General features: G+C 36.7%; 1 protein-coding gene across 6 annotated transcripts in view; it reads right to left on the bottom strand.

Annotated features, from left to right (window-relative positions):
* The window catches only part of LOC124110784 (inositol 1,4,5-triphosphate receptor associated 2-like), a 177,356-nt gene that overhangs the window by 55,125 nt on the left and 96,445 nt on the right, over nt 1-25,786 (bottom strand). For all 6 annotated transcript variants that reach the window (XM_048384574.1, XM_046470217.2, XM_048384575.1 and 3 more), the window contains exons 28-29: nt 23,546-23,671; nt 3,250-3,470 (exon numbers count right to left, since the gene is read on the bottom strand). In XM_048384574.1, coding sequence (XP_048240531.1) covers nt 3,250-3,470; nt 23,546-23,671 — 347 coding nt within the window. The remainder of the gene's footprint in view (nt 1-3,249; nt 3,471-23,545; nt 23,672-25,786) is intronic.

Raw genomic sequence — 25,786 nt, forward strand, 5'->3', positions numbered from 1 at the left:
TGATAGTTGATAGCCACAGACTGAGGAGGTCATGTCATGTGCCAATATGTTCAATGATGTATTCACAAGAATAAAAACTAACCAGCAGCTGCATTCACGAAAAACTGACTTCTTGGGACAGCTTGAGGCTATTAAATCACAATAAACCCCCTCTGATTGAAACAGCTGGTTTTGACGGCCGCATCACCGCGGAAGCTAATATTCATAGAATAGTACTATTTTCAGTCATTGTCGGTAGGCATATTAAATAACTATATCTACAATTACAGGTTACAAAATGCGCAGATGCGGTTACTACAACATTCAAAGGATGTGTGGCAATACATTTCGTGCAGAAAAACACGACAGAAATGAACAAGGTAATGTATATACGTTTTGGAGACAACAGAGAGCTTGAAATTTTGGCGCTTTTCTATATACGACTGTGACGTCGTATCTTTTGCGTCACAATGAGCGATATGACGTCATAATGGTGACGCGTAATGTAGAGCGGAAGCCTTGCAAAGCTTGCTTTGCTTTCTTTAGGGATGCCCACCTCATGTTAGCTTACCAAGTTGCCGTGCTTATATGCTTTCAATGCCTGTCATATGTTCGAGTGAAGTATAACGGTATAAACAAACTGCTTGAGTATATACAGCATGATATTTTGTTCGGTGATTCCGTAATTCAGATTGATAACCCACTCAAAACATTGAACTCAACCCATGCCGCTTCACTCAGTATATTTGCTAACACCAAAGAGTTCGTGTTTTATTTAGTCATGGTAGAATGGAGGTAAACACACTGTGTTTTCAATGTAGAGCTAGGTTACCTGTAGATTTAACCGCGCTAAATTTAACATTTGAAACCTCACGCTGCGCGTTCGGTTCCAAATTCAATTTAGCGGGGTTAAATCTACAGGTAACCTAGCTCTACATTGAAAACACAGCATGTTTATCTCCTAAACGTACATCTAGTCTTTAGTTAATCATCGTTTTCAGAAGTAACATAACTACGCATAACAGCACTGGCACAGGCTAATTTGCATATCATGTGACTGTAATTTTCTCTCATTTTAAAACAAATGTTGAAATCAGAACAGACTGATGCTTTACATACTGTTTTGAATAATTATTTGCAACTAAAACTTCGACTGTGAGGTGCACAACAATATATATTCACACTTCAAAGTGATCATATCGCTACCTCTCCATACGGCTTCTACGACAGCATGTGATGTAAACAAACGAAAACAACGCAAATGGAAATAATTTGTCACATTTGGAGATATTTTCTCATTGAAAGTCAACCATGACATGTTTAGCTTGATATGTAGATTCGTTAAGAAATGAAACAGAAGAAAATAAGATCATTGTTGCATTGATAAATATGATTTGGTGCTGTAGCGGTATGTGGGAAAGCGGGCTCTATGGAACAGGGTGAACGGAAGTTGTAAGTATCGTAGGGACACGATTTCGCTGAAATTATTATGTAAACATCATTGAATGAAATTTTGAATAACATTGATAAAATAGATTACAAACATAAGTCCAGTTATACAATGAACACTTAAATAGTGTAACAAAAGGGTTTACTTGCGTATATTCAATACAGATTTTTTTACATTCTATGTCAGATGACAGATCATGACAGCAATATATACGACCGCCTGAAATGATACTAAAGAGAAAGTCTGTGCGTATTATACACGAAAGATATATTTTTCCAGAATTTAATAGCCCATAACTAAGGGTGCGCATAACACACGAGGGTGTATTACACTTGAATAAATAAGTTAATAATCGCAAGGGGCACTTATTGGGATTGTTCACTTACCAATATATTAGCAAATATTGCCATAGGCGCTTATTAGATCGGGGCGTCTAATAAGTAGTTATGGTTTTATTTTTCTGTTAGAAAATTGTGTGTTTATTAGATACTGACATGACATCCCAATTACATTGGCAGAGCGTCAGTTGGTACCTATCTCTGCAGAAAACAATGCCAGACATCAATTGCTGAAAGAGTTTGTGAAAAATATCCAGAAAACCTTTATTCAGTGGATCGAGACACAAACTCCAAACTCACTCACTGAAGCAGGAAGTCAATATTACAGAATATTTCCATATTATACAAAATGTCAGCAAAGTATCTGGTATTCTGCAGTCTTCAAAATCTATGATAATCACAAAATGAATAAAAGGGATCTATTGATAATGCACAAGTCAGCTTCTCTGGTATCAACGTGTGATCAGGCATGCCTGAGCTCCATTCTGCACACTTCTAAGACCAAGTCATGACATCACAGCATTTCACTGAAAGCTAGACCACACTCAGCACCCATTTTGTACCCAGGTGAGTACCCAGACAAGGCTCACACATCGACCAAGACCATGCCAAGATTGATTTCCATGCAGGTCCAATGCCATAGCTATACTGCTGACATATAATGTAACACACAATTCAAGAGAATAGTCATATTTCAACTGAATCATCAAACTGATATTGAATTACAGAGAGACACTGCTAGAATTTATTTTTTTTATACAAGAAGCTCATGAGACTACAGCCCTTATAAATCTTGTACATCATCAGTCATTTAAGAGGTTTTTTTAAGGGACATAATTGGGAGATAAACCTACTGTGTTTTGAAATTTGATGTAATCCCACTGTAGAGTAGACACCTCTTATTTTAATTTGGAACCAAATGTCTTCGTGCCAAACACATCCGATATCAAACTACCGTATTTCCTCTATTAAATGCTACGCGTTCTGTTGACTCGGCATGTATAAGAGAGCTGACTTGTATTAGAGACCCTGCGTGAAATAGAGGAAATATAGATATGTTTTAAGTTCATATTGGGGTGATCGATTGGCAGCCATTTCTTATGAATCGACATGTATAGGCTATGGATGTATTCATACGCACATTTTCTTGGTGAAAAGGCTTAACATATTTGAAAGGGGTTTCTGTAGCAAAAAGGAAACCTCTTTTTAACCAATCAGAATCAAGCATACATCAATGTCATGGTAGAATAACTAATCACCAACAGTTTAAAAAAGGCCACAAAACCCACATTAGTTGAAAAATTACTCATGCTGACAATGAAACTTTCACATCACTTGTTATAGCACAAGTAACTCAGGTTTGAAACAAAAATGATTGATAACCCAGAGTAGCTGCATGCTGGAGTTCAAATGTGTGTGAGATGAGACATGACTGATGCTGGCAGCATCTTGGTGTAAAGTATACTGCAAACTTGTACTTACTTTACCACTTTCTCTTCAGGCGATGACATCTTCAGGCCCAGTTTCTCCAGGAACTCATCAGGCAAACTTGGTGTGACCGAGTCCTGTGAAGGAGGGGGCGGGGTCAGGGTGTTCTCCGATAATGTCAGGAGCTGGGGGGGAGCCATGTCTCCCTCACTTTGTTCTCGTAGCTCAGGTAATTTCATAGTGCGCATATGATCCCGCTTCTTAGCTAGGTTGTTCTGAAAATAATGATGATAAGACTATATCAAGTTTTCTAAATGTTAAAGTTCTAACATACTTAACTATGCTCTATGGCACAAAGGGGCTAGCTTGATCATGTTGATCAAAGCTTGATTTGGAGAATTTTCAGAAGCACCATTTAAATTAGAGTTTTAGTTTTTAATTCATTCATGATAGTATATCATTTTACTGTGTCTAAGACTAAGTGTTCCCTTATTCATTTCCATCAGTGTATTCTACATAGAGTATCTGCTCAAATGTGGTTATAAACATGTTCACAGACCAGTGGATCTGTATGCTTCCAGTTATCATTCTCAAACTCCCTAGGGAGTATACAACCGAAGCTGCCGAGAAGGTTTTTACATCCACCTCACATATCAGGTACTCATTCCCTGCTGGGCGAACAGAGGCACATTTGAACTAAGTCACTTGCCCAGCGTGAAATCACACATTTTGACACTTGTGTTTCGGGTGTATGGACATATTCGTGTTTCCATCATCTGGTCAACTACCATCGGATGAGTGGGTTCTTTCGAGTGCACAGGGTGAATGTACTGTACACTAGGGGTGGTGACAACACCGAACAGACCTGTAAACATTGTTGGTCCCAAGGCTGAATAACAACCTGGTCACTAGTGGAATACGATCTCGGCACATAGCGCTACACGTTAGACTGCTTGACCACTCCACCCCATCTAAAAAAATCAGCTTGGGTCAAAGACTAGCTTATGTTCAAATAGTTAAATAAATACTTCCTGAGGACCTCTACAAAATCAGCCTTTTTGACACATTTTAGCAAAATAATACATCTAGAGTTGTGATTAATCCAAAACATGTGTTGATATGAAAAAAGACTTGTTCTCATTCATGTGAACATCTGATACAATTTCTGAATGTTTTGCTTATTATATAAATCATGCAGATCATGTAGGTTAAAAGGGCCCTTATCATACCTTTTCCTAAAGCTGAATAAAAATTACTCTTAGTTTAATATCTATTTTTAAGGCAACTCAAGCACTGTGTCGTTTAAAACAACAGGCTCCACAATTGTCCGCTCATTGGTCTGAAGCCAAGTTTGTAGGCTCCCTGAGGCTATATCTGGTGATTACGCTGGCTAATTAAAATGGCGCTGGCGACACAACTAAGAGTTAGTTTATTGTTGCCCTTTAATAGAAAAAAACAAAAACAAACTGTTTTGGCCTGAACACACCTAATTGTGGAGGCAGCTTAAATTTGTTAAACCAAAAACATAATGTCAGAAGATATGACTCATAACAGAATGTTGTTTAATGTCCCAGTCAGCAATATTCCATCTATATTGTGCTGGCCTGTAGATAATTGAGTCTGGGGGAGGCAAACTAGTGGTTGACAGCATGAACAACAATAGCTGCTGTGTATCAACACCAACAGCAAGTCACCCTCTGTAACAACCTGCTCCTCAGTCAGCTCTTTAAACAACAAAAAGCAACCAAACAACAAGCAAAACAACTAAATCAATGATACAAACTATGACTCCAGCCACCTATCTGAAGCCCTGTTCAAGTAAAATATCTTTCAGTCAAGTAATCTCAGCTAATGATAGCCAACAAAATCTATAGAAGAACTGATAAGAAAACCAGGAGCAGGTTGATGTGTATCACAATGATATACTGTAGTGTATCAACATATATCACAGTAAATCTGAGACCACCATATGTGAACAACACAATCTACAATGCAGTAGAATGAGGACTACAACTTCCAGACAGTCGTACCACCTAATTACAACACATATCTTTAAGAAAGAAACAGTCCAGGTGGTTGGTTCTCAAGGATTAATCTAAGTCTCTGATACCATTATCTACGCCCACAGTAGACACTTTGTGTTCAATCTACAGGATACACCCACACCATTTTAAGTTCTTGTTACATGAGCATATATAACATACATGTACTACTACATATGACACATACCATATTGTTCCCAGCTAGTCAAATGAAACCTATGTGGTCATTGTACTATGTATCAGGGACTATGGCCTGATTAACTTTTTCAAAAAAATGATATCCTGATACAATCTTCCATGACAAGGTGACAGCTTTCAAATGAGGAAAATCCTATACAAGTAATGGCCGACAGAGCAAGATTACACACAATGACTGGATTTGATAACTGAGGTTTTAAAACAATGAAAAAATAGTTGTGCAGTTGTGCATAGTCACCAATGTCTCCAGTACATGGGTTATCAATAATACTTCCTTAGATGTAGGCTATAAGTGCACACAAAACAGACAAGTCAACAGCTGACATGATTAACATAATATATATCTGATCAAAATATACAGTCAATTTCAAAATAAACAATTGCTGGAATTTTTTAATTTTTATTCCATCGAAACTAACTATATTAATGTAATAATTCTGATTATCCATTTCATATTTAAAGTAAATATTTCAGATTATCAATATATATTATTTTTACCGAAAAAGATTAAGAAGAAGATGAGCATTTGCATTTAAGGCCTCAATCAGGCCCATATTCAAAGACAAAATAATAAGTAGAGATCATACAAAAATTGTTAATAACAAACAACATGCAAGTAAATGCATTACAAACTACGTTTTTTTCTTCTTACATTTAACATAGATAATGTGAAAAACCTTTCAATAAATTTTCATTTTTATAACACATCACTTTTTCATAAATACTCAAGCTAGGATGTTTCCAAACATTTACAGACAGATGTAATTTTCTCAAATCATCATATGAACAATTTAATTGAAAGGGGAATTTTGTCCTGTATGCAATTATTGCAAGCTGGACATATTCTAAGTGATTTTTCTATAGCTAACTATATACTAAATTGTTAGATAGGCATTTTCATAGAAGTTGACGTTTGACAAAATAGACAAAATATTTATGGATAACAACTTGTCTATTACACGTCATAGTGACATTTCATTGCCCTTGCTTGACAATAGTATAAGGATCCATACTGAAACATTGCAATTACTATATACTAAAGAAGGTGTTATCCATAATTGTTTTGTCTATTTTGCAAAATATCTTCCTTTAGTTGTTTTTATATGAGCAGTATTTACCTATGTGTATATCCCTACCCTGCCAGCAATGTCAAAGCATTACCTGTGTCCAGCTGCTATGCCTGGGTTTATCACTTAATTACCAGCAGGCTTCTCCGCTAAAGGCTGTATCTTGACTGAGGTCATCTGACGAGGCTGGCTAATATACACCTTATGTGATTTATATTCAATACAAACTGTCCCACTGGCCTCAATAGTAAACAGTTGGGATTTTTGCATGAAACTTTATGACAAGTATTTAGCTGGCCTCCAGGACAGTTTGATCACAATCAGTTAATTAAAGCACTTATGTCTGTTTTAAATGAATAATGCGGCGAGCTGTATGAAAGCTTCTGGGGCCAATGATATTTTTGCATCTAATGTTTTCTTGAGCATATTAAACTTTTCAAGTTTCATACTCCCGAAAGTATAAATTCTTTATATTACAAGAGTCATCAGAAGATGACAAATCACTCCGTCCCCCACAATAGCAAAAGGCACCACTTCAGTCCCTGGTTTATATATGTACTAAGTTTGGACAAAACATCATTTACAGTTTTCGAGTTATGCTTTGGAAATGAAATATGGATGGACAGACAGGCCAATGATGACTATATCCCCCAAATTATATGCTAGGGAACAATAACCTTATTATTACTCTTCATTGCAACACTTCACATTCATTTGATTTACAACAATTTGGATTAAATCTAGACACTAAGCAGCTGCCATATATTTTAGTGAAAAGATGTGACACTCGTCCCAAAAGTACTTGTTAACATTGTATTAGATACAGGAGTACTTTCAGCATTATGGCTCAATAGAATTGTCAAACCTATTCATAACACGGATGATCCAAGGGGGAAAGATACACTAATAACCTTTTTCAGGTGCCTTGGAAAATTGTTCACTATATTTTGTACAATAATGTCTATATTTATTATGGAAAATGAACACTTACCAGAAAAACAACTGGTTTCAGAAAACCTTTCTCCACAATTGATCACACAAATATACTTTATGGTATTACTGAAGCACTTAAAGCATGCAAAACAAAGTCATATTGTACATATATAGATTTTCCAACGCTTTTGACAGTGTATGGAGAATTGGACTCAGAATATATTGATTAGCTATGGAATACATGGAAAATGTCTCAAGTAATTATGAATATGAATAATGGTACAAAGACTCACAATCTTAATAATAATGAGATTTCCAACTTCCTTCCTTGCTGTATTGATGCATAAAGGCAAGGTGATAGCTTATCTCCCTTGCTTTTCTCTTTGTTTCTGAATGTATAAAGATTTTTGTACGGCAAGAAATGCAGCAGGTTTTTATTTACTAATTGTGACTGAGCGTAAAATGCTGTTATATGTTTGATTCTACTTCTGTGTGCAGATGATACTATCCTGATGTCAGACAATTTAACTGATCTCCAGTATGTGAGGAATATATTTACTGAGTACTGTAAACAAAACAGATTGGTTATATATTCAAATAAACTAAATCACTCATATTTAATGGTTCTAAGGAAGATTACAAGCTGTGTGATACAGTTCTACAGGGATAAAAGTCGGCACTAGTCCTATTGTCCTTGCCAAACTGCTCCTTGCCACTGTCTTGAAAAAAAAACAGGCTTCAGTAGGAACTATATCACATGGTGCCATTGTCCGACCGACCAATCACTGGCCTGACATAATATATATTAATACACACATTCCAGAAAAAACATGCAATGTGAGAAATGAGTATAGTTTTTTTGACAAAGAATTAAAGAACAACATTATGTCATAAAGAGGTTTATCGCACTTTTGCATTTTGGGCTGGCAAAAATCCTATTTTTGGAATAAACACTCTCTATTTAGCTTACAAAGGCTCACTAAATACAATGTTTATTTCCAATACAAGATATTTACCATCCCAAAAACACACTTGCATGATAACGTCTACTTATCAATCTGTCCATTTTATAAAAAACAGAGAAACAGATCTATTCTACTACATTATCGTAAATATCCTAACAACTCAAATGTTGTTTTTATGTTTTCCACAACAAAAATAGAACTTTTTAAAAATTGATTACATTATGTAAATTTGTTAAGCATAAATATAAATATGTTGTATATTGTATGAAATATTATTTGCAATGTTGCAGTACTGCCTGTCCTCTGAATGTATGTATGTATGTATGTATGTATGTATGTATGTATGTATGTATGTATGTATGTATGTATGTATGTATGTATTGTATGTATGTATGTATGTATGTATGTATGTATGTATGTATGTATGTATGAATGTATGTATGTATGAATGTATGTATGTATGAATGTATGTATGTATGTATGTATGTATGTATGTATGTATGTATGTATGTATGTATGTATGTATGTATGTATGTATGTATGTATGTATGTATGTATGTATGTATGTAATGCCTATTACAGTGATTGACCGATTGGTGTATCATGTAGGTACAATGTATTTACAGCAATCAAAACAAACAAAGCTTGTCAGTGTAGATAATCTTCATTGTGTTACAACTGCAGACAGAAACTGCTCAGTCCTAACTGTTGATCACGTCCGGTCAAAATTTAAGAATGTCTGGACAATACTTTTTAAAATGTCCGGACAGAAAAATTTAAATGTCCGGTAAGCAATATTTTAAACCGGACATTTGAGATTCCCAATCGGACATGTCCGGCGCATATGACGGTTTCCAGACCCCTGGTATGTATGTATGTATGTATATATGTTCTTCTAGTGCCATGGACCACAGCCTTAATACAATGAAGTTCAGCTCAGTTCATATGGATATAATTACAAACAGTAAAGGAAGCATTGAGACAAAATCATATACAAGAATTACAGATAAGTAACATTGCACATGCAGGGCATTACATTGGTGAGATTGTGGTGTCTGCGACAGTTGTTCCCGCATGACAGGTGACTCACAATGACACTACTTAAACTGTGGAATTATATCATAGACCTTCGTACATGTACCGGTATATTGGATATAGACTTGTGATCTGACATTCATGCTATTGTAGAGGAGTAAAAAAATAAATGTTAATCATTAAGTCTCTTATTCATTCTCAAAAACAATAAATATTCACAGATGTATTGTATCATCAGAACAGAACTTGATAAACACTGAAAATATCTAATTCATTTCAAATATAAATTGTACCAAATTGAATGATTTCACTATCCTTTTTGAAAATATCAAAACCTGACCTTATATAAAGGATCAATTTTCCTCTTAAAAATAATAATTTTGACGAGTATGATCCCTGGAAGACCTTTTCCAGCACATTCTATAATGAAGGCATGATGGATCACATTTGTCCTCTTGTCAAGATTCTGGTTGAGATAGTTAGAGTGATTGATGTATATATACACAGGCAGCCATAGAACATGAGATTGCTTCTACCTGTGGGTGTCTTACTTTTACCTACTTTACTATGACCATGCATCTCCTCACCAGAGACTGGCATTCCTGTAAAGCTCTGTATATAGCAGCTGTTCATATATTCGACACTCTAGATGAAGACTGTGTATCAATGGTTGAGCTTTATCACTTGTTTCATTGACACAAATGTGCAAACATTATCAGCATGATATCACCTTAAGATATGCTGCAATGAGAGTGTTATCTAATGTAAACTTGGCATGATGCACTTCATAACAAACTTTACACTCACTGAGACATCATAAACTTTGAACAAACACACGTCTCTGATCTGTCAGAAATGAGCGATAACAAGATCATAATCTCAACTCATACAAGCTAACACCTGTGAACTAAAACAAATTACAATACATTACCACTCATACCCAGGATGAAACTTAATCAGTGGGGATTACACCCTCTGTGGAATCGGAATCAGCAGGGCATCAAACTGGGTCAGGTCTGGTACTCTTCAGGTGATTATCAAGATAACATCCCAGGGATGCAGTAAGCTCCTGGACAGGTCACTTCAAAGTGTAGTGGTCACTTGTTCCCCCTGGGTGGTTACAGCTCCAGGTTGCTCCATGTCTTCCCTATCCACACATACAGTGCTGCGGTTCCAAGCAATGCTAATTGGTTAGGTATTTCATGTTGCCAGGGCTGTAGGGTAACCCGATATTGTCTATACCCTCCACATATTCCTCATTATTACACACTGGGGAGGGCTATCAGCTGTTCAAGGGCAGGGATGTGACCACTTCTTTACCATCGCAAGGTCAGGTGTAAGATAATCAGTACTTCTTTATACCTGAGTCTAACAGGACAGATGTACCGCTTCAACTAAAACATTTTGCTCTATAGTGTAGGGCAGGGAAGACAGTGGCGAGGCCTTCAATATGAGATAGACAAAGAAGAAAGTTCTAAAACTGACATCTGTGATGCAAAATGAATTTATGTTATGCTTCATTTAGGGTGTGTGAGTCAAAACTGTGATTTCAAAATCTTGTTGAGTTACTTAATTAGTGAAACATATCTGAAACATGGATCTACGAACTTCATGCATTGCTTGCGTGTATACATGAAAGAAGCTGTACATACATGCTGTTTATTCCACTCAATGTGGAATATGATTACGCATGCAACCATTGAACCATTGTGTAACAGCTCTCCAGGTATATTTGCTGTATGTATATGAAACAATGGAACAATGTTGGCTCAAATGTGTTTTTTCTCATTTGGGTGAATTAATTCATCACAATTACAAAGAGAGTGCATGTTGTCTATCACTTTCAGTCAGATACATTTCACTTAAATAATTAAATGTGGATAAGATGAGCCAGTGACTGAAAACAAGAGCAATGCTAAACAGACTGACTTGCAGCGGTAGAAACTTACATTTTTGGTCTACTAGTCCTTATAATGATAATATATAGCAAAACCCTTAATAATTGCAAATATCTACTAGTCCTTTCTATACCTTAATTATTGGGCAGATTGGCAAGGACTATAGGACTAGTGCCAATATCTAACCCTACACCACTGGGTCACAATGACATGCAATCAACTAAATCACACCACCAATCCTCTCCAGTGGCAATGGAGGCAATGGAGTAAACTGAGTTTGTTTGTTGTTTAACACCTCACTCAGCAAAATTACAGCTATAAGACGGCAGTCTGTAAATAATCAGGTCTTGACCAGACAATCCAGTAATCGACATCATGAACATCTATCTACGCAATTGGAGTGAGTGAGTGGGGTTTTACACCACTTTTACCAATATTCCAGCAATATTATGGCAGGGGACACCAGAAATGGGCTTTACACATTGTACCCATGTTAGGAATTGAACCTGGGTCTTTGGCGTGACAAGCGAACACTTTAACCACTTGGCTACCCAACCGCCCCCCTACGCAAATGGAATACGATGACATGCATCATCTAAGTCAGCGAGCCTGATCCCGTTAGTCGCCTCTTACGACTAGTTGCCTTTTACGGCTAGCATGGGTTGCTGAAGACCTATTCTACCCTGGATCTTCACGGGTCTGGGCTTGATCATAGTGCCACCAGTGACTATTACTAGTTATGTCCCTTCTTTGTCCCTCCTATTTACCAATCAGATTCCACCTCTCATATAAGTTGCATTTGTTTCAAACAAAATGGCAGCGCTGGGTCAAGACAATCTGATCGATAATCAAAATGTATTTTGTAATAAAAAGGTTCTTTCTTCCAAAATGCATCCAATCACATGCATAGACTCTTTAGTCCAGCCAAAATATAACTACATAATTCCAGCCTAGTTCGGCAATGGTGGAAACTGGACTTTTATGGTCAGTTAACGTCCTTGCCTTGGGAAGATGGGAATTAAGGGTGCCCTTGAGTCCTTGAGATCTAAAGTATTTGAATCTAGAGACCCCCTAAATCATACACTTTTAACATCTAAGGGTTATGACAAGGACCCCTTGACTTTCATGCTTAATTTTGAACCCTGCTAGCTAGCTCATAAGACAAGCATAGGATACTGGGGTCCCAGACACACAGGGAGCAAAACTATGAGTTACACTGTTGGCCCAATCTCATTAAAATCAGACCTTAGTTCCCGCTACCGCTAAACAAAGATCTGAGGACATCCCATTACGTGTCACGTCAGACCAACCTTTCGCGACCTTTGACCGACCAATGGAATGACCAATGAGAAGGCAGTTTTACGGCACAAATTTCAAATTGGCGACTACGCTTCAAAACATATTTTGACAAATTCTCGATTACAAATTTGAAACCTGAACAAAAATACATTCTGGAATGTCTAATAGATGGTCTAGATTGTAAGGATTCAGTCGTTAAACACGTAACTATCGTTCGGAATATCCCATGTTCAAGTTTTCGAGATGGATGATTAGAAATCACATTCCGACTGTCACTTTCATGATCTGGTAAGCGACGCTCTGATTGGTCGGATGAAAGGTCGTTCTGAGCGGGAGCGAGAACTAAGATCTGATTATATTGAGATTGACTGTTGGCCAAGAGTTGACAGTAGATCATGCAGACTCACGAGGCCTGTCAGTTGCAAGAATATATGGGGACATGGTGCAATAAATCAGAGTCACAAAAACAATCATAAGCATGAAACATTCTTAATAAACTCCCATTTCAAGGAGCACAAATTATTTATTAACAAAAACGTTATTAACAAAAAGTCATCCTCACATGATCACAAGTGTGTTAATTCATAGAGCTTGAAACTGTATCAGCATCAACAGATACTCTCAATCATCATTCTATGTTACACTTGGAGTTAAATCTGTGCAGTTTTAGCCCACTAGTCCTTATAATGATAACATGTAGCAAAACCCTTAAAAAGGGCAAATTTCTACTAGTCTTTATGCTAACTTAACTATTGGGCAGTTTGGCAAGGACTACAGGATGCTGCTGTGGACATCAGATTCCCTGGAAGGAATAATCATGGTCTCTAAGCAGGGTTAGAACATAACACTAGCTCGCCAGCCCAGGGATAGTACACATTCCTGTGGGCTAGTACAAATTTCCAAATTTCCCTATTGTTTTTAACGTTACAATGGCATTTTACCTTCATCCATGCTAGTAAAGGTTTTTAGATAGTTCTCACCCTGCTGTGGAAAGTCAGATTGTGTCACAGACTTTGTACCTTATGTATGGGGTTCATAAGTGCCTCTTACAATCTGGTTAGCATAGAAACAAGAACTGGAATGCAAGAAATTAAAGAGAATCCAAACATGGCTTAGAAGCAAAAAGACAATTACAATGAATCTGGGTCAGCTTTGTCAATAATACAAGTAAGTAATTAAACCACTTCAAATCCTCCACATTGTAGACACTACATCGATCACCTTAGTAACAAGTGGACTGTAGCCTCATTAGTCTTGACCCCACCTTTAGAACAATATCACACAGTATCTACATATTACAAAAACGAGCATCACAATTAAACCCATGATTTGTTCATCCATGAATTTGTTAAACTAAAGGGCAGCGAGTTAGCCTAATGGTAAAAGTGTTCGCTCATCACGTCTAAGATCCAGGTTTGATTCCCCACATGGGCACAATGTGTGAAGCCCATTTCTGGTGTCCCCCGCCTCAATATTGCTGGAATATTGCTAAAAGCAGCATAAAACCATACTCACTCACTGTTTAACCAAATGATTATTATTGGGAATAGTGCTGTCTGGATCAACTTCCATGAGCACGACTGAAAATGCTAATAGCCAAGCTGCGTGTGCACATGCATCCATTTTTGACAAGGTGAGCTAAAATCGAGTTATCAACAACAGCAGAATATGAATGTGTATATAATACAGTTTCATTAAATATGACTATTTGAGAACAAAGGAACTAGCCAAAACACCTTCATACAGTTGGACCATGTGAGCCAAATTCATGTTGTCAAAAGAAAAAAAAAGACTGTGTGGTGACTATATAAAGGAGTCCCATCATACATTACACGAAGCAAGTACAAGCAAGAACAAGCACTTTGGACCAGGTGAGCTCAAAAACAGCTAACACCAACAACAGAAAATGTGTTTCTGTGTGCTTGTCGTAAGAGGCGACTAACGGGATTGGGCGGTCAGGCTCGCTGACTTGGTTGATGCATGTCATTGATCCCAAATGTGTGGATCCATGCTCATGATATTAATCACTTCATTGTCTGGTCCAGACTCGATTATTTACAGACCTCTGTCATATAGCTGTAATATTGCTGAGTGGGGGTTTAAACAACCAACAAACCAACCATTGTATATGACTAAGCAAGTACAAGGGAAAATGGCATGCACTGAAGGGGTCATTGTCAGCACGGGTACTACAGATATGTACCCCGGGTACGTTTCAGTATACAGAAATGTACCCTAACCAATATCAGAAAGCAGAACAGTACCTGGTACCCTACACGGCAGACGAGTCCTTATTCCCCAACCTGAAACAGAACATGTAGTCTGTCTCACAGTCCCTGAATCATATGTTCCCTTCCGCCCAACCTTTTCTGTAATGCAAGTCTAGATTGTCCTCAGGTTATGAATCTCCCATCTCACTGGGACTTGTTTTCAATTTAAATGGACTTATTTGTTTCTATCAAAATTATATCTTTTCAGAAACTAATCGTTAGTCTACAGAACCTGGTTCATGTTGTAGTTATGGTTATATTTAACATGATTACAAGTGCATGCTGGATAATGCTGTGCTTCGCAGAATATAAGAGTACTGTACATAATTCACTGTATAAGCTTGCTTTTTCATATAGCACACTGAAATGAGTATGACACTTACAATCCAGAAACTGAAGAAAATCTTCCAGGTTCTAAGTCAAGGAACCGTGCCCTGCAATGCGGATTGGACTCATCCAAGGTTACCGTTCTGTCTTCTGATTTTAGCTAGGGTACATTTCTGTATACTGAAACGTATCTGAGGTACACATCTGTAGTACCTGTGATGACGACCCCTTCAGCCTAACACGCCTAAAAGTGACCAGGTGAGCTACATTCTAGTCATCAACAACAACAGAACATTACTGTGTAACTGCACAGACCCCCTCCTTGACTCTGGGGGTCAAGACAACAAAACATGTACAGTACCGATGATCGGCACCATGAAGCTTATTACACACAACATTAACATGGTGGTGTGGAACAAGGAAGCAGTGTATGCCAGTAATGTTTCCATTAAGCAAGTAGCAGTGGCCAGGAGCCGTGGGCAGATCATGTTACATGCTGTGACTCCCAGCTCACACTGCCACCTTTAACATGATCAGTAACACAAACATACTTCTCCATTCCTAGCATTCAGAGCATGGGCTACAATAACATCAACTCATCTTTGATGATGGGGAGTTTGACTCTGTATTTTGGCTACTGTTTGTCCAGCATATTATCAGGTTGATCTTATGTTTTTATATTTTGTTTGAGTTATTCTTCAACCCTGTGAATTTCAGAATCCTTTATTATGATGTAAATTCCATCTCCTTTGCCATAAATATTTGAAAGAATGTTTTTGCTGTTTTAAGAAATATTCGGTCACTTGAATTCCATCAGGAGATCAAGGGATGCTCATATTAAACAGTGATTCACAGCGAAGATACCAGAAATGTATCAGACAGCACTGGGGTTTTGTTTGGTATGGTTTGTTGTAAACACTGCACTCCACAATAATCCGGCTGTAAGAGGCAGCCTTTAAATAATCAAGTCTGGACCAGATAATCCAGTGATTGATATTTAGGGCAACAATCCAGATCATGCAATATTGACACACCACCAACCAAGTCCCCGAGTCTGACCACCTGATCCATTCAGTCGCCTCCTATGACAGGTAGGTTGCTGGGGACCAATTCTAAGCTAGAATCTCCCTGGGGTACAGCACAAGGGATCAATCAGGGGAAATATCCTGAATTCTGAGATAGAATAGGATTGAATAGATTTCATCAAAATAATATGGGATCTAAAGAATGTGGTCATTAGCAATGGGATAATGGGGAATTCCACTAAAACATTACTGAACTGTAATGTGATAGATAAAGCTGCAAAATAATTGAATTTGAATCACATTTCAAGTTCAAATAAGATAAAGTGTTATAAGCTAGAATATCAAGATCACAACAAATAGATTATCTAAATTTGCAAACACTAATTACATCAATCAAGATCCTGCTCTTCAAGTCAACCTTTAAGATATTCTGTATTGAATACTACAGAGAAGGTTCTCTTTGAAGATATCTGATATGAGAGTTTAGTAACAACCATATCAAAAGGAGTTCTCTTCTGTCAGAATTAGCTCCCTTTGATCAGATTACAGTAATCACTGAAACGTGCCCTGGTATTTCCGTCTGGACTAGGTTGGTGGAGGCACCAGCCAGAGTTACACTGATATGTGGCTGACTGTCTGCGTAATACTCCTTTGTGCTGTAACGGTAAATTCTTCCTGTCACTAAGGCTCATATTGATCAGAGTAAGAACTGCAGATGGATAGAGTTACTAAAATTACTTGAACATACACACAGTATGTGCAGATGCTTTGGGTAAACAAGGAAACAGATTTTCTAGTTACTACACTAAGTGTTGTGATTCTGTAATGTACTACTGACTGAAATTATGGAAAGCCCAACTGACTGAATGTGTTTAGTTTTAGAACCCTTAATTGAGTTATAGAACTTCAAAACTACACAAAATAATTTAAAGAAAACATATCACAGTAGTAATCTGTCACAGCCACAACAGATTATAGTCATATGAAAAAAATATATGTCTTTTAACTTCATTAGAGTATCATATACAGTAACTCTAGGATATAACAAACTCATAAGACTAACAGAAAGGAAACTTTAAAATGAACTTTACCTGTCATTAGACAACAGTGAAGATTAAAAACAAGGGTCCACAACTGGCCAGGAACATACATTTTTTTCACTTGTCTAGAAAAGGTTATTGAGACAATTAACAAACATTACTGGGCAATCTGTTGAAAAGTCGGTCAGAAGTAAAGGAAATATATAAAAAATCCCAGTTAAATTACATGTTTACAGTCCAGCTAATTCTGAACTGTTATGGTGAGAGAGCTGTAGTTATTAATAGGCGTGTATGTTTCCTGTTTGGAGTTAATGAGTTAACTGATGCCTGTATCTCCAGGAGAGTGTCACAACTCTACACATTCGGGTTGCACCATCTACAATTGCTTAGCTTCTTGAAACAGGGTGGAAAGGAAAAAAACTTGTTCTAAATTAGCTTGTTTTAAGTCATTGATGTGCTCTAGAGCTTTCTATGACCAAGAATTATGTAGGGTGTTCCCTCATCACATTTAGATAGTAACTATGGTGACAGCTTTAGACTACTGTGATATGAGTAGTAGTTCTTATTGGATTGTAATGACTTGTGGCCTGTGAAAAAGATATGAACAAGTGTTTGAAATAGAGGACCAGGGGAGAAAAAAAGGGTTATCAGCTTATTTCAGGGTCAATGGCCTAGACTGACTGGCAATCTGAACCACTGTATGATAAAGAAATCCTTTTCAGTATTCTACAGTTTGGACTATTAAGGTTGCCTACGTACAGAACAGCATATATCCATGATCTGATGAGGTACTGTAAAAGTATCCTGAAAGAACAGTGTAATGTTAATTAGATGACTATTTTAAGCTTTGTTTCATTAAAACCACACTCAAAATTAAGTAGAGCTGGCAAAGAATTTGATAATCGGAATAATCGTTGATGGGAAGAAATATTAATGATTATCGATATGAAATTGTTGTCATTGATAATAATTTTACATATACTATTGTGATGAAATAATGTCTTAATGTACCAATGCAGACTTGTTATTGCCAATAATGTCAATTGTTGAAGATGAAAAGTGAATTTTTTTTGGTCATATCTTATATGTCCATAAATTAATATTTGCATAAATGTGCCATCACCCACCAGTGGAATGGAATATCTTCATTTATTTCAGACTTTGTTTTGCTTATTTGCTCAAAGTTACTTCACCGATATTTCTTGAAAATAGATAAATATTCTCTATGATCTGTATCAATATCTGAAACTACAGTACAATCAAATATTTGTAACCTGTGTGACCTATCAGGTGAACAGTTGACTTGCCTTTGCATGTGTTTGTGATGCATGCCACCGGTAGGGCAGGATAAGCTCCTTTTTTTTCGAACACCTGGTATCATCACTATTTGATTGTGATATATAAACACATGCTCATGATGTCTTATGAATATGGAAAGGGTTTGACTCTTTTATCTAACTTAAAATTTGCAGGCAAGTCCCTGAATGATGTACCATTTTGGGTGAGTGAACTAAAGTTTTGGCTTGTGGCAATGTTTTTTACTAGCCCCCATGTCAACTTGGGTCAAACGTTTTTGGCATAGACTGTTCATGCTGTACCCAAATTGTGACTCAAACCAGACTCTTCGACAAGGCAGGCAAATGTGTCAGTTACTTGTGGATCATGGAGGAACTTGTACTCGCAGCTTCTTGTCTTGCAGACTCAATCACAAGCCTGGTCACACTTTTCATTGTAGATTTATAAAAGATGCATCTTAATAAGGATATGTCAGGAAATAATTTATTACTACTCAATTTGTGAGTAGCTCTGCTCTACTTAAGACAACTTTGAAGTACGTGTATATCACCCAACACTGACAAACAGGATCCTGCTACTAGTCTTGAATAAATGTATCCCCATAGCTGCAGATAACATTTATTACTCAATCAGATCCTGGACAAATACTCACTACTGAAAATAGCAGCTTATAATATGTATGCTATGTGAAATTGAAAATAAATTCTTGTATGTTTGTATGTTGATATCCAGATAAAAGATTTGTGATTTAACTACATGTATTCCATTATGGCAACCACCATAGGTGTGTATAATGACATAGCAACAATTGCATAATTTGCTGAAATTAAAGGTGTGTAGACCTGCAATGGAGCTAGAGTTTGTTTGTTTATTTATTGTTTAACACTGCATTTAACAATATTCCAGCTATATGATGGAATTCTGTAAATAATCGAGTCTTGACTAGACAATCTAGTGATTCTCATCATGAGTGCTGATCAACGCAATTGGGATACGATTACATGCATCAAACAAGTCATTGAGTTACCGCCCGGTCCTGTTAGTAACCTTACGACAAGCATGGTACGCTTGCTGAAGATCAATTCTAACCCATATCTTCACAGGTCCAAATGGAGCTAGATAACATTAAAGGATCCAGCTTCATAGTAACATATTATATTGTCATACCCAAATGTTGTAGTTGATGTATGTCTTGATTAAAAATTTAGATTTCTATGAAATTCTTATGAAATTCAAGATTAATATGATATGTGACACAGTAATGATACAATATTGTTTGTTTGAGAATGGTCTGATACTGTATAATTCTGCAGTCAGTTATACAACAGCAGCTTGTAAATAATAGTTACAATTATGAAAGTAATAAATTCAATGGTTAATATTTGTATCAGCAAGGAAAAGGCAGGGAAAACCTGTGGTTGATAGAATAAGCAACAATCCACATCCACAGGGTACAATGACACTACCTGGCTGGGCTCTGTTCCACAAGGTGAACTTTGTGCTAGGACTACTGAAGCCTATGTTACAGCACAGGAGTTACAATCATCTTAGCTCTAAGATCGCTTTGTGGAATGATGCTCAGGCCACATATTGTAAACACCATATCTCAGTTTCATCAGCTCCTATGACAAGCATAAGTCACTGAATACATCATTTAAACCCATATCCCCAAAGGGATAATAAATAACAATATCTCAAAGTTAGAATCACTATATTATCAAATCATAATGCAATTGGTCATTTAAATGATAATTCATATTCAAGATGGAGCCAGACAGTGACCTTCAGATGAGAATACATACATAATAAGCACAGGCTACTAAGAGGCATTAGTATTAACTTACAGTTTCCAAAGTACCTCATAAAATTCCTCCCGCTACAGGAACTGAATGATTCTTGAACACTATTCAGGCGACTGAGTAAAAATAGAAGTGAAGACAATATGGACCCACCTGGAAAGGTGCAGCAGATTACACGCTAAGAATAAGACCACTATAGCAACCAGCAATTGGAAACTGTTAGAAAATATCTAAATGTATTTTGCTGGAGAAAAAGGAAAGCAATAATCAGTCACCATTGTAACTTTCTGTCATCTTTATGTGTGTCAGTAATATAATGCCTTAGCATACTTTTACTATAAATTTATGAGAAACAATATTTGTTGTGTTTATTTCGTTCTTATATCAGCATTCTTAAAATGATGTAAAGAAGGACACTTATTGTTCTGACACTACATAAGTATTTGACATAAACCAAAGATAAATATAGGTTCTCTTGATTTGCAAAAATCAGCGATAGAACCTTACAGTTTTAGTCCACTAGTCCTTAAAGTGATAATATATAGCAAAACCCTTAAAAAGGGCAAATTTCTACTGGTCCTTTTGATACCTTAGGACAGGTAACTATTGGGAAGTTTGGCTAGGACTATAGGACTAGTGTAACGTCTAACGCTGAAAATGTGGTAAGAATTAAACTTATATAGGAAATCAATGAAAATAATGGAAAAGTATTGGGATAGTGTCAATGTCTTGGATTGAATATAAAACTATAGAAGAATCAGAGCAATAAAGCGTATCACTCTCTGAAAGTTACTTTAAAAATCCATTTCTAATTCTAAGTCTCCATTTTAATGAAATAGACTCTTGTACCTGTGTATGTCAGTATAGCATAATCCTGTTCACATATGCATCGATCTTTTAATACTTTAACATTACATTTGTTCATGGCAAGAAATATCAAATGGCTAGATTGCAGTATACCAGATACCATCACCATGTTTTGTTCAACTGTGCAAATTAGATGCACAAATCACCTTTGCAGTTTTAGTAGCCATTTTGTTCTCGCTTGACGGAACTGGAATAGGGATAATAGAGGGTTTGGGGACTTTGCCTCTCTAATTTACAACTTATTATAAGGCTGTCATTTGCATTTGTATGTATTGGTTGAAATAGAACTAATGATTTCACGATTTGCATGTGCCTGCCATGGGTGTTATAGACACGAATGATCAACGGCATAAATGACATAAATTTCTCGATGCTTAGGTATTTTCTGCATATGCAGAATTCCTCAAAATAAGTGGTTATTAGTTGTTGGGAGTGATCTTTTTAGAGCACCCCACAACAGTTCAATTGTGTTAGTGTGGGCATAGTTTCCAGGTCTTTACACTGGAGAGAGTTTTACTGTCAGATGGGTTAAGTCCTCTTCATGTAAACATGTGCATGCCCTAAAGCAGTCAATTATTATTGTTGTTCCTGGCCTCATGTGTTTTATTCTATAATAGGAATCAAGGTTTCACCAGTTCTGTTTTTGACAGGAGCGAAAAAAACAAACACTTCCTTTCAATGACACCAAACATTTGATGTTCCTCAACCTGCTTACCTCTGTTGAACTTTTGTTTCCCAAACTAACTTTCATCAATTTCTACATTTCCAACTCCGCCTATTAGTCCTCATTAGCCACAACACACATTCCCCTACAAAATGTATACCAGCCGACAGGTATTCAATATACTGCCAGTATTAATTTTGGTACAGTACAAAGCATGTATATCATTCATGCTATGCTAAAAAAACATTGAAAGTAATGGGTCTTCATTGCTAGTTACAACGTTCAGCATGTGGGTATCTTAAACAATATCATATCATGCTAGTCAGGCCAGCCCCATTGGCTACACGCTGTAATATGCAATATGGCTGAGAGTGGTATAAAAACAATGAAAAAACAGTACAAATTGATTTGCTTATTTGTTGGTAGTTTGGTTGAAAGTAACAAATTAGCAAGAGAAAATAATTTTTAATTGACAAAATAATCCTTGATGAAATAATATTGAACAGTGCTTTATATTGCCAAGGGGTTCTTGTCATTGACACCTGAAAAGGACATTTCTGTGCAATGTGGGTCTGCTGGCTATTTATTTCTGATACCTGGCTCATATTTTATAGACCTGTGTCAATTGATCCAAGCGCACAGGCTGATGTAGACTTGCCCAAAGGCTGTACTGAATCTTTTGATGTATAGTAAGTCTATACTTATTAATAGGCAAATCTAGATAAGCCGAAGACACCAGTCTTTTATAGGGAAAACTTGTTCTTATTATTTATATAATCTAGGAATTATGACTTTAACTACTTATCATATCCTCAGAGGCTTGTGCAATTCTAAAGCCTATATTTAATAAATAATCACCCCCATTCCAATTCTCATTCCCTTTTCAGCTCTAGGAATTAAGAGACTTGAGGGTACCTCAATTGAATTATTTTATACAACTTTATCAGTAAGTTTATTTCGGGGACTATATGCAAATCTACTTGATCCTATGATTATCCATATCAATGTAAAGCTCTGATTGAAGAGCAAACATTTCTTTTGGTTCAGACATAATTCTTATATCTATTTCTACAAAACAGTATTCAACAAAACAAAGATTCATATAGTGTACTTTCTCATTTATAGATTGATTGGGAGGCTCTTTCCAATCTGTTTGAAGTCTGTAACTACATATGTGGAATGAGGCAATTTTAACAACCACAATATCAATTCATGGCATAACTGGAAAGATGCAACTTCAACAAAGTTGATATTCAACTCATCTGTGGAATTCCTATGACATTGGTTTCTATGTTGAAACAGCCATGGAAATTTGTAAAGAGATGTCACATGCCACAATGCATCAAAATCCCCAACAATCCTGGCAGTAAATGTGTGGAACAGGGAATGTAAACAGTGCTGTATGTTCAGAGCCTGAAGCACATCTCTTGTTTACATGTCTTGCATGATTTTATCTGTCAGAATTTACCACCCCTCTCCTTGGGTAAGCAGTGAGAGTCCTTCCCCCACAGCGTAACAGATGAGAGATTCCTCTCCCCAGCAGAGTAACAGATGAGAGATTCTCTAACCCCATGAGGCAACAGATCACTGCTTCTCACCAGAGACCTACACACTGACGTACGTACCTGTCTCAGTTTAGCTAGCCTAGATGGCGTCTTGGACTTTGGAGAAGCCTTTGGAGAAAGGCGGGGTTCTTCCACCAGACCATTCTCTGGACTGTTTGGCACCACAAGTGACTCTTCAACCCTCATCTGAAAAATGTGATGTTTTACTCAGTGACAAAATAAAATACATATTTCACAGGAAAAAAGTCAAATGCTACAATATCTTTTAAAAGAGCAGTTTTTTTGCTGGTGTTACATGATTCCTAGACTGACACATACTCTAGTTAATATTTTCCCTTGAGAGTTGAGAATGCAAGTTGAATGCACCAAGGTAATAATATCCCGCCCATCTGTGCAGTGGAATCTTTAATGTTATAAGCTTCCAATTATCACTGTAAGCCAAGATGAAGGCAGCTAAAATGCAAACTGGTGAGGTTGATTAATTTTCTATGCATTTAAGAGCATGGCCAAATCACAAATATTGCAACTACACAAAAGAGCATGCGGTTTGAGTCCAAAATCTAGCTACAAACATAAAAAAATTCATTACATTTTAGAACAAAATAGACAGTGATGACACAAGCTCACTTGACTTTCAGAGAAATGAGCTAAAAACTACTTGTTACCCACTACTCAACAAATTCAAAATGATGTGCCAAAGGAGGGAACACCCATTCTAAACTATTCAACAATATAACAGATGATGTCTTAAAAAAATTCATTATGAACTTTATATAAAGCTTATTTTCAAACTTGTTAGTGGTCATCTTGGAAAGAATGGCTGTCCCAATCTCGAGAAATACACAACAGTGAGAGAAAGTAAGGGTCTTGCTTGTTGTCCTTGAGGTTTATTGTTTTAATCTGGGAACCCCATAAATTCATTATTGTTAACATTAGGGAAATGACAAGGACCCCTTGACATTCATTCTTTCAAACACTGCCCAGTAAAGCAATATCTAACATAACTTTCAGTTTCATGCTTTTAACACCAGAAGCCCAATTCCCCTACCATCAAGAAAGACCTGTTCACAAAATAAGGAAAACAATTTCTTTGCAAGAGATACCAGAGAGATATCATAGTAGTTAAAATATTACTCATCAAGCCAAATGACAGCGTCCATTTCCACGGGAGGCAACTTTCATAGCCTATTGTTTGTTTCAAATCCTTCCACACAACACTAAACTGTACTCTGTCCTTGCATGCACATCCGTATTGAACACATTTCAATTCTGTCCACACACAGTGTGAGGATGAAAACAGCTCTAAGGTCGATTTAATGAAGAATCCAAAAATTCATTAAAAAATTAAGGGGGTTAACTTGAGAGCCCCAAAAACAAATTTTTCCAACATTAGGGTATAACATGGACCATTTCCCTTTGAGGAAATCAGAGATTCTCTAAATTAATCCAGAAACATCTGCAATATGAAAATATCACTAATTATCATAAGTATTTGCAAAACATCACAGACCTACCCAAACAGAACCAGAAACTGAATGATAATTATCCAAAAACAAATGAGTTTCAAACATATTACTTTCACCTTCCTAAGAGCTTGTCATAAATACTCTAAACGGGTAATCACACGAGTATAGTATCTATATCACCAATCATTTGATATAGTAATGTCATTGAAATTAGCATCCTTATTATTTACCAATGGTGTTTCAACAAAAGTCTTTTACAACACCTGTATATTATTGCTACGATAACACCTAACAGTGAGGTTAATACTGTCCATTACAATCCTGATTGCCCCTGGAAGTTATACTGTGTTTGAGCTGTGCACTTGAGGATTATACCATAACCTGGTTGTGTAAACAAATTGGTGCCTGCAACAACACTGGTTTTAAACAGTGATTCGGGAAATGCCACTTCAAGGTAACAGGTGAAAGAGAAAGTGAGAGCATTTATGTTTTTATAGGCAGCTTCATCCGGTATTGATGGTCCTGTGCTGTCTAGTCATTAATGTCAGAGGAAGACTTGCTCAAGTTCTCTACATCAACATTAACTTCATTCTGTATTGATGGCGCTGAGGTATATTTAGTCATTGCCATCAGAGGTAGACTTGCTCTAGTTCTCTACAGCAATGTTAACTGCATCTTACATTGATGGTGCTGTGCTGGATCTATAGTCACTGTTGTCAGATGTAGATTTGCTATAGTTCTCAATGTCAATGTTGATTTCATCCTGTATATGATGGTTCCATACTGGATCACTCAAAAAGATTAATTATGTGAGACATGTATCATTTCTCAAGAT

Source organism: Haliotis rufescens, unplaced genomic scaffold (assembly GCF_023055435.1).
Source record: "Haliotis rufescens isolate VD_foot unplaced genomic scaffold, xgHalRufe1.0.p SCAF_5, whole genome shotgun sequence".
In the NCBI taxonomy this organism is placed as follows: Eukaryota; Metazoa; Mollusca; class Gastropoda; order Lepetellida; family Haliotidae; genus Haliotis; species Haliotis rufescens.